Below are 11,116 nucleotides of genomic sequence, written 5' to 3'. Positions count from 1 at the left end.
TAAAGAAGAAAAAGAAAAAGAAAAATGTCGCACGTTTCAGCGTTAACTTTTCCGATTTATATCCGGAAGCAGGTTATCGTTCTCGAATTGATATCACGTTCGAAGAGAATAGTCGAAGCTCCGATGTTTGACGAAGTTCGAACCCTCGAAACTCTTGGCTGAAATTGGGTCATTGCGTGCACTTTGAATTTAATCGAGTTGCATAGATGCGTACCCATCGTAATCGAGTCGCCTTCAGATATGTATATACATATTCACAATGTATTAACATTGTATGCTTATACCGATCAATATTATACAAGGCGAGTTAATCACTTTGAACAAAAGGCAAATTCGAACCATCGTTTATTTGCCATTTCTACGATTATTCAATTGAAAAAATAAAAATCGTTAAATCGTTTATTAAATCAATCGTTATATTAAAAACAAAAATAAAAATATATAAGTAAAAAATTGAATATTAAATTCTCTACGATGACAAAATTGTTTACGGTATTATTTGTGTGTGTGTGTGTGTGTGTATATTAAACGTCAAGATATTTTGGTAAGAATTAAAGGGATTCACTCAATGAAAAAAAATAAAGATAAAAGAATATGACATTTGTCGAGTATAACTAATGAATATTTACGCAAACGCGTAATATATAATACTCTTCTGGACGATTTACTTCTCGAAAACATCGTAAACACCGAATTATACGTCGTCACGTCTCGGTGACTCGTTACCAACAACTATGACGACGAGGAGAAAACTAGGTGGTGGTGGGTGGTAGTGGTGGTGAGTAAGTTTTCGATAGTCGAGATGGTAAACGTAAAATCGATCTACTCTTGTCGTGGACTTTGAAAGGAATGGACGATGGAAACTTCGGAAAAGTTTAGAGAAAGCTTCGACTAAAGTTATTCGATTCTTGTGTCATGGTGTAATATTTCTTCAGTTATTGGCATCTGGTATATGTTACAAACCATATATATATATTTTACAAGTGTATGCATTCGTGCATTTCGTAGTATTTAATACCGAGACGATCAAGGACATAAATATATATTGTAATAGAATAAATTCATTTATTAATTCTAATCGTTGAAATTTTTCGTGTTCCTCGTTAACGTCTACAACATTTCAACGTTGAACGTTGTTACGAGCCAAAGGAACGAAGTCATCGGGTTATAATATCGCGTCAACGGATTCGACGCGATTAAAAACGATTTCTTTTTATTTTCTTTATTTTTTTTTCTTATTTTTTTTCTACCTCTTTTCAATTCTAATTTCGTCTAAAGGACGTCTTTCGAAGTTAACCTCGAAGAAACTCCGAACGAAATTCGCGCGTATCGAGGGAAGGCCGACGATGAATCAACCGTAACTTATACGCTTTTAAAACCTAATCGATGGTTATAGTAGACATTCACAAAAGAAAGAAAGAGACAGAGAGAGAGAGAGAGAGAGAGAGAGAGAGAGAGAAAGAAATATAACAATTTCATCGTGAAATAAAAAGAAATGTGATTTAACGAGCCATTCGAGAAAATGGAAAATTGTTTTATTTAATCTGGATATAGAACACTATAACGTGACAGCCCTTATACAAGTAGCAAAGAGATCAACGATAGAATATCTATCGGATTCAATGGTAAACGATTAAACTGTGGTCGTAACTATTACCAGAAAGCCGATTCACTGCGTGGTCCAGTGACTTTACCAAAAGCGAAAATCGTTCGATGAACGATATAACCGAGATAAAGATTAAACGCGAACGAGATTGGTGCAAGTTGTCGATAGGACATGTTCAACGAGATCGAAATCATGCGCTTGGATATTCCCTTTAACGTTATTTTACTACTCGTACAAATACGTTTCCTCCTCCTGCCCCTCGTACCACCCCCCACGCCCCCCGGCCACCAATTTTTCTCAATATTCGATTATTTTACACATCTATGACTGACGAATAAAATAATCAAACATTAGGTAACATAAATTACTCTCAAAGGATTAGTTTTTGTTACATCTAACGCGCATCATTTTCCACGATGCAACGAAAAAGTAACTTAACACGTGTGGGACACGTGCAGCTCATTCAACGGTCAGGCAGCCTAATGGTTTTTGACCTGCGACAGCATTAAGTGTATATTATCGTTTTTTTCTCCTTTTTTTTTCTTTTCTTTTTTTTTTTACTTTTTGATGGATGTAAAAAGGGTTGACTTTCTCTTCTTTTTTTTTTTTAATGAGAGAAAGTTGTTGTTGTTGAACGCGACTACATGGCGCGAGTATGACGGGTAATGCCATTAACTCGCGTATGGTTATTAAAAAAGAAAAAAAAAGAAATCATATTTACTTGGTTTACCAAGATTTTATAGAATTTTCTACAAACCTCGATGGAATACTCTTTTCTCATATATTATACATGTAAAAGATAAAATAATCATGGAAATATATTAACCCTTTGAGTGCTTGAATTATCTTAAATTATATTTAATAATTATATAAAATTTTACTTTCTTATATATAATTTTAATGTGTGATAAATTTTTCAAATCAATAATCAATTCCTATAAACCAACGTGTTACATTATTTTACATTTAATACATTGACAAATCACTCTCTGGCAAAAATTGTTACCAAACGCATATACGCGTTGTTTGTAACACTCAAAGGTTTTAAAAAAGGGATAATAGAATCGTACGAAGTTTTATCGAATTAGGGAAATAATTAATCGTAAGATCCAGTTTAAACGGGTGCTCGAATATAAAATGCAAAATCAAAAGAAAGAGAGAGAGAGAGAGAAAGAGAGTAGGATAATCAGAACAATAATTTTAAGAGAGCGTCGAAATGTTGTGCACATATACGTTTCGTCAATGAAGGGGTTGGGGTGGTATGGGGTAGGGTGGAATGGGATGGGATGGAAGAAATAAAATCGCGGTAAGGAAGAAAGTGAGAGACAAATTGAGGCTTTTTTTGAGGCTTTGTAAAAGCGACGTGCCTTACTAAACGGAGAGAACCGTATTACCGAGAGTAGATGGGTAGAACTGGAAACGGGAAAAGAAGATTCCTGAACGAGCGTAGGAATTTCGCAGGAGGAGGAACACTCGCCGATTTCATGTTGGGCGGGCTCCTCTATTCGCTAAAGAGAGAGAGAGAGAGAGAGAGAGAGAGAAAGAGAGAGAGAATGAGAAAGTGTGTGTGAGAGAGATGAGATGCCACTTTGGGATTCTTCTTCGAGAGGATTACACAATGAAATATATTTCCCTCTCGCGTCTTTTGCCCTCACCTCGTCCTCCCCCTCGTTCTGCCTTACCTCCTCCTCCTCTTCCTCCTCTTCCTCTTTCTCTAACTGGAAGCTTGGTTCACCCTCGCTAAATATAAAGCGTCGGACCGATTCGAGAAGAGAGAAGAAAGCTAGCAGTCACACAAATCACAATGCCCGTCGCGAGAGACCAAACGAATAAGGGACTCAAACGAAAAATTTTCTTAGCTTTCTTCTCTATATCTTTCTCTTTCTCTGTCTCTTTCTTTTTTTTTGTTTTCCTTTTTCTTTTTCTTTTTTTCTTGTTTTTTGTTTTTGTCTTTTTCTATCTTGACGACTACGACTACGCGAACTGAAACGAGTAAAATATTGGATACTTTTTCGTAAAATAAAACGGGAATATTATCCACGTAAGACGTGGACGATCGATGAACCCGATTCCAACAACAACTCCCCCCCACCCTTGTTCTATCCCTTACTTCTTCCCTTTTATTGGATTTTTATCAACGGGGAGGACCCTTCTTTCTTTTCGAGAAATCTCTGTTTTTCTTTTCCTTGTTCTTTTTTTTCTATTTCACACGAGAAACGGTGGTCATTTTCGTTGCCGATCGATACGCGAAGAAAAATTCGTGCTCGGTTTGACAGATATTGAAAACAATTTCTATCAAAAATTGTCTCTCTCTCTCTCTCTTTCTTTCGTTCTGTGTATTTTTTGATTGTAGAAATTAATTAAATAAAAATAGAAACAAATAAAACAACGAAATTCCGTTGATTATTAATTTTGATGCGTATTCGAGTTTTATTTGCATGCATAGGGTTATATATTTCGTTTGTATTCTGATTGATATATGGAAATTGTTTCTCTGTCGTATATATTTAACAATAACAAATTTCTAATATTATTCCTACACTTCAAAATATGATTCTCTCTGTCTCTCTCTATCTCTCTCTTTCTCTCTCTCTCTGTTTCTTCTGTTCTGTGTGTCGAATAAAATGAAATATAATTGAAAAGAAAAAGAAAAAAGCAACAGAAACCAATAAAATCTCGTAGCGGTTCTAATTTGAAGTATTCGATAGAAGAAAAAAAAAAAACAAATCAGTTTTATGGAAATGGTGTATCTATCCACTACCACATATTTGTATTTTTTTTCGATTCGTCCCGTTCTTTAGAAGAACAAAAAAAAAAGAAGAAAAAAATACAACCAGCAACAAAAAAATATGTGTTTCCTCTCTATCTTTATCACCGTTCTTCTTCTTCTTTTTCTTCTCTGTCGAATGAAATAAAATATAATGAAATAAAAAAAAAAGAAAAAAGGGTCAGATGAGAGAGCAAAAGAAAAAAAAAAAACTCGTGGAATCGTAATGGATCTCAATATAAAAATCAATCTCAAATATTATAATATAATATATTATGCGATTCGTCTCGTCTCGTATGTAACATAATAATTATTCATCGTTTAAATAAAATTTCAAAAAAGAAAAGAGAAACAAAATTAAAAGTCAGATTATAAATCGAAAGGAAACAACATTCGAGCATAACGCAAAGTGGTTCGATCTCGTAAAATTGAATTCTTTGCTGGTCAGAGTGTGTTGAGTATCTTAGTGGTAGTTGGATTCTTGTTTCGATTCATGTCAGACCCGATATTATACGCGGTTGCTGCACTCATCTCAGACACGTTAAACGTATCATTCTAATTTTCTTCTTTTATTGTCCTCTGTCTCATCTCATATTTTCTCTCCCTTTCCTCCCCCCTCATTCCCCCTGCCACTCCTCCTCCTCTTTACTATCCCCGTTTTCCTCTTTCCGTCTCTCTCTCTCTCTCTCTCTCTCTCTCTTACTTGTATCCGTCGTCTTTCGGTTTTGAGTGTCAAAAACGATCGCGAGTTTCTGAAAAGATAGACGACGGTTGAATCGGGCAGCTTTTATCGTAAAGTAGGATGAGTTAACCGGCTTGCAAGAGTAAAATGCAAGCTTTAAATAAGCACGATGTTTGCTCTTGTAGATAGCACGAAGCCGCGGCCTCAATGTTGGAGGTCGGGACTATACTTTTCTCGAGATTTTCTTTCTCTTTCTCTCTTTTTCTCTATCTTTTTTATCTTTTTTTTCTTCTTTTTTTTTCTTCTTCTTCTAACAGTACAAATAAGTCATCTCTACTTTTCGATTAATCTTTGATAATATTGTCGTTAGTCATTTACTTCGCGATACTCATTCGCGAATTCGTAAAAATCATGAGAATCGTATAATCGTAAACCCTTTTTCTTTCTTTTTTTTTTGAGATTAGATAATTTTAGATAATAATAATAATGAGACCTACTATTTTCGGATCAATTTAAATCAAGCTGATTTTGGTCTACGTGTGTTTCTGAAATTATACTTCTTTTGGCGCGTTTTGGAAAGTGAAGTTAGATGCGACCGAAAAATCAACACCACGAAGTTGTCGATATTTACGATGCGCGGGCAAATTGAAGTTATTTTTGAGGTTATCGAGGTTATATTCGTTTTGGTATGCTAAAGTAGTATAATTTCTTACGTGCATACATAAGTACACACATCAATTTTTATTATTATTATTATTATTATTATTGATAAAAGAATAACGTAATATATAAATTCAATAAAGGTTTGATCTTTTGCATCATTTACGTGTCAAAAAAGGTATGACGGTAGGGGATGATAATATCGTCATACTTCAAAACCATGTTAATCAAATCGATGAAAAAAATATCTGCTGTTGTATTACTATACACACTAGATGACGATGATTTCTTTCTACCGATTTCTTCTCGGATGTTCAAATACAGAAGAAGAGGAAAAAGAAAGAGAGAGAGAATGAGTGAGTGAGTGAGTGAGTGAGTGAGTGAGAGAGAATAACGAGGAGTTTCTCTTTCACTCCGAGAATAGTTCGTGGCGACGCCACATATAGAATGCGTCGAGTACAAATAGAGGAATATGGGGAAGACGGATAAAATGTGTACGGGGTGTTTAGTGGTCCAAAGAGTGTAGGAATGAATGAGAGAAAGAAAGCGAGAGAGATCAGAGGCCAAGACGCCGATTACCACTACTACCACCAGTTCTTATTCCCCTAACAACTTTACCCGTAGGGTGAGAAGATACAGAAAAGAAATAAAAAAACAAAAAAAAAAAATACAAGTCCAACACAAAAAATTTATCTTCCTAGATCGCTAATCTTTTCTCTTACTTTTTTTTTTTTAATTTTTTTTTCTAACACTAATCTAAATAACTATTGATTATTTTAGATTTGATTTGTTTCATTTTTATTTAACGTCGAATTTAAGATCTTTGATTATGGTTATTCGGTTACGATGTAAAGTATTACATTTTTTCATAGGGAGATGCATTTTCGTTAAATAATATTTTCTTGACTAATTGAATATTTCATTATATTTAAATATTATTTATTTCTTTGTATATGTGATGAATGCTATTATAAATATATAAAAATTGAATAAGCCTATAGTAATCTAGAAGTTAATAAATTATTTTATATAAATTTGCTCGTACCATACGTATCGTTGCATGATATTCTACCTTTAGTTTATTTGGAAACGATAGTTTGTTGGAAAAAATATGAACAAATTGAAACTATAATAGTTTTTAATATCAAAAACAAGAGAAAAGAAAGAATATTCAAATAAATATATTTATGTATATATAAATAAATATATATGTATATCGATTTTTTCATTGTAACTTTTGGTAAACCCATTTTCTAATTTAACCAACTTTATTTTAGTTAAATCGAACGAATCGCGATCAATAAATCAAGAGAATATTTTTCTGACAAAATCTGAAAGGAGAATTTGTGATCGTTCGTGAAAAGGAAAAATAATAATGGATATTTGAGAAGGACAAAACCGATCGTATCGATTTGAACTTAAAGAAAAGTGTAGTGTGGCATCAGACTTTAAATGCTCACCTTGCTTATCTATCTATTTCTTTCTATTCACTTCCTCTCCTTATTGGTTTCCAATACTTTGTGCCGAAAAAACGATGAAGACGGTTTACTCTTGCGGTTTATTCTCTCGCAAACATACTCTTTCGGTAAAAAAAAAAAAAAAAAAGAAAAATAAGAAAAGAAAAGAAAAAGGATAAATTCAATAACCTCACTGATTCACGTCGAAAAAAGAATTTTCCTCGTGATCTACACTTCGTTTTCTTATATATTATTTTATCAATAGTTACGTATATAAACACTTTCATCTTTTTGTCATCTTTTCATATAAGGAAAATAAAAACAAGAAATTTTATAATGCAAGATACACAAAAATATTCTTTTCCCGATATATCTAACGGTTCTATTGAATTTTATTTTATCAATAAAACCTAAGAACCCTTTTGTTTTTCGAATCCTCATTGACACGTTGAAATATTTTTCGTTTGTTTGTACATACCATATTTTCCATCGACACGTGATCCTGCGAGCCAGAAGATCGGTTCCCTTGCAACAATGCTTCCAAGCTTTCGATATATTCTATCGCATTTCTAAGTATCTCAACTTTTGGTAAACGTTGATTAGGATTGTTGCTAGTTCTTCGTTTTAATACTTCGAAGGCTTCGTTAACCTGTAAATCATTAATCATAATACGGGGGTAATAAATAAAAATGATGATAAATTAAAAAAGTTAAAGAGTAACTTTAAATTGTAAAATAATTCAACTCGAACATTTAACAATCACCGAAAATCATCTTGAGATATAAGATTTGAAAATAGGCTCTCGGGAATTATATTCGTCATCCGAAAAGCTTCTCTCTTACTTTAATGGGGTAATAAACGTCGATAAATATTTTCTTACTATCAAACAACTCTCGAATGGTGTATAAACATTTACTTTATAAATTAAATTCAGATATATTTCGAAAGAGAGGTAAGAAAAATCGTGAAATAAAAATTGAGACATGATTTTTAAACGGAAGGAAGAAAAAAAAAAATTCCTAATTGTTCAGTACCATGATTGCTCAAAAGGTATACGTTTTTTTTTATCTTTGATTATAAATATTTCGTTTTACGTAATATACGTAAGTGTGATTGCAATTTTTAAAGAGAAAAAGTAAAAGTATTTCTCTTTAACTTTGATTAGGTATATCACCAACTTGATTCGTTTTAATGTTCCTGAAACGTTTATCTGTGTTGGCTAGGATTACTCAGAGTCGATTAGTTAGGGCGAATGACTCGGTCAAAATTACGTTTACCCTTGGAACCGTGTGGATTGCTGTTAATTGGATAACCGGCAATGAAATTTCGATCGATGAAGATCTTCCGACGGTCCGCGATTAATTGATAAATTCACTCGAGTTAAGAATTAACATTAGTCGAATATATCGATACTTAAATCTAACGATTAAACCAAGATTCAAAATTGAATACAAAAAGAATTGAATGAAGAATAGTAAACCTAAAAACACATATACACAAACCTTTCTCAAACGTCTTCTTTCTCTCAACGTGGCAGCTTTCCTACGATCAACGGTGACAGTTTTCTTTTTACAAGCTTTGCAAGCCCAAAGCAAGCACCTCCGTGGTCCATGAGGTGAACCGGTGTCCAGGACGTGTGGATGAGGAACATGTTCAACCGTTTCACTCTCATTCGTTTCTTCCCCATCTGCCGAAGGTGATTCTAAATCAGCAGAAGCATCAGCCGAGACAACCGAGGATGCATCGTCCGAATCTAGGATGTATCTAGATTGTGTCCTATTTTAATTTAAAAATAAAAAGAAAAACACAAAACACCTATTATATCTGATCTATCGAATCGTATAATAATCACACACATATCATGCAAACGATATATGTATTTATATATAAGATTATTCTAAAAAAGATAAAGTATTAAATAATAAATTATACTAATCATTGATGACCCTCAAAAGGCCCTTATTCTCATTTAAAAGATATCTAAGATAACAACCACTGTCACAATCAGACGTTTCAACTTGAATGTTTGAATATATATGATTTGATAATGGATAAGAATATTAAGGTATAGAAAGTGAAATAATAATAATAATAAAACGTGGGTTGGTTAATGATTAGGCTCGATGAAAATGCTAGTTAAGATATCGCAAAATAAACGAATTGTCGAATTGTTGCCTTAATCATCCTTTGGTTAACGTTAGCCGGCTAGTTAATAATGGTGGCACGTGCGTAAGTCTGTCAGAAAACAGTTTCCGCGATTGGAATCGTTCCAGGTGGTGGTTCCTTAAGTTCTCTATACGCCATAAACTCTCTTCTACTCTGGTTTATACTTTAATACTCGAAAGATGGGATACTTGAGAGGAAAAGACGAAAAGATAGAGAGAAATAGTGTGTGTGTGTGTACTGTGCGTGCGGGTGTGTATATGTATGTGTACGAACGAGATTCATTTTCATACAAGAGACAAAGTAAAGATGAAGAGAGACGGGGGGATTTACGGGGGTGGAAGGTAGGAAGGGTAATGGAAAAACAAAGAAAAGGAAGACTCGTGGTACGAGGTGAAAATGGTTTAATGCGCTTTAAAGCCGTCGTCGCATTTTCGTTTAAAATACAGGACTTTCAGACTTCGATTTCAACGGTACGCCGATAAATGTGTCACTCGTACGTTCTAACCGAGAGAAAGTGATAGATCATCCTGCCGGGACTCCCTCTCCCTCCCTCTCTCTCTCTCTCTCTCTCTTTTTATCTTTTTAAACTGCGAGCAAAACTTCTTCGAAATAAAATTGCGCGAACGATATAACTCGTTTTTTGAGAAAAATCTAACATAACGTAATTTCTATAAACCTCATCATTTTATTCCCACAGGATATTTTCAATTATTTAACTTTAATATTCGAATTTTAATCGTATTCGTTTCCATATCGAATGAGATCTCTTAAAACACGTGTGTGTGTGTGTGTCGGTAATTTGCATTTATTCTATTCTCCTTTTTTCTCTTTTTTATTGAATGAAATAAAGAAGAGAGAAAATAATATGAAATATTATCGTATCATCGGTTACTTCGTTTCGTATACCAATAACAAAATACAAAAGTTTAATCATTTTTCTTTTTTTTTTTTTTTTTGTTCTTTTTCACGGTGGTAAAACTCTCGGTACCTATTTCTAACGTGCAATTTAGGTGAAATCACGGTAACTTTTTCGTCGTGCACTTGACACAGAATCGAGAAGAGAACGTTCGTCGTCGTAAAGCCAAGCTTCCTTATTCTACGTCACGTTATCGTGTCTCGAGAGATATCACGGTCTTTGACTCTAATCCTTTTACAACAAAAATCGTCTATCAATATTAAAATATGTTTAAACATATACACCATTTACTGTCATTTATTTTTATTATATATTATCCTAATTATTCGTATCTCTCTTTTTTTTTTTTTAAACGTAGAAATCATTTTTCATTTTTTATTATCAATTTGACGGATCTAATATATATATATATATTTGAAATTGGATTTATTATTCGATAGTTCCTATATCCGAATTGAATTCTCATTCTCACCTGACATTTTCATGACGAAAGTGATTAGAGCTGACCGACGCCAAACTGTTATCGGCATTTACGTTCCTCATCTGCCGTTCCTCCGTGTCTCTTTTGCTAACGTAACTCGGAAGATATTCGTTATCCGTGGACGCATAGATGTGTCTATGACGATGATGATGATGATGATGGTGCAGGTGATGATGTCGATATGTGTCGTAACTCGACCTGCTTGTAACGGTGTCGTAAGCGTACGGAACGGTATCGGTTACGAGGGTCATCATTTCAAGTCCAACTTGATTCCAAAGAATCCAATTGTTATTAATATATTTTCTTTTCTTTTTCTTTCTTTTTCTTTTTTCTTTTTCTCGTTACACGTATTCAATTACTTCCCCTCTATTACTATTTCTA

General features: G+C 33.6%; 1 protein-coding gene across 1 annotated transcript in view; it reads right to left on the bottom strand.

Moving 5' to 3' along the window:
• Nucleotides 1-11,116, bottom strand: part of LOC106786791 (transcription factor SUM-1) — a 33,176-nt gene extending 22,060 nt beyond the window's left edge. The window contains exons 1-3 of the mRNA XM_014748555.1: nt 10,727-11,116; nt 8,675-8,948; nt 7,651-7,821 (exon numbers count right to left, since the gene is read on the bottom strand). Of these exons, the coding sequence (XP_014604041.1) occupies nt 7,651-7,821; nt 8,675-8,948; nt 10,727-10,989 (708 nt within the window). The 5' untranslated portion in view covers nt 10,990-11,116. The remainder of the gene's footprint in view (nt 1-7,650; nt 7,822-8,674; nt 8,949-10,726) is intronic.

This window comes from Polistes canadensis, unplaced genomic scaffold (assembly GCF_001313835.1).
Source record: "Polistes canadensis isolate GaletaPanama2010 unplaced genomic scaffold, ASM131383v1 scaffold_81, whole genome shotgun sequence".
Classification (NCBI taxonomy): domain Eukaryota; kingdom Metazoa; phylum Arthropoda; class Insecta; order Hymenoptera; family Vespidae; genus Polistes; species Polistes canadensis.
This window is presented reverse-complemented; position numbering and strand designations above follow the sequence as displayed.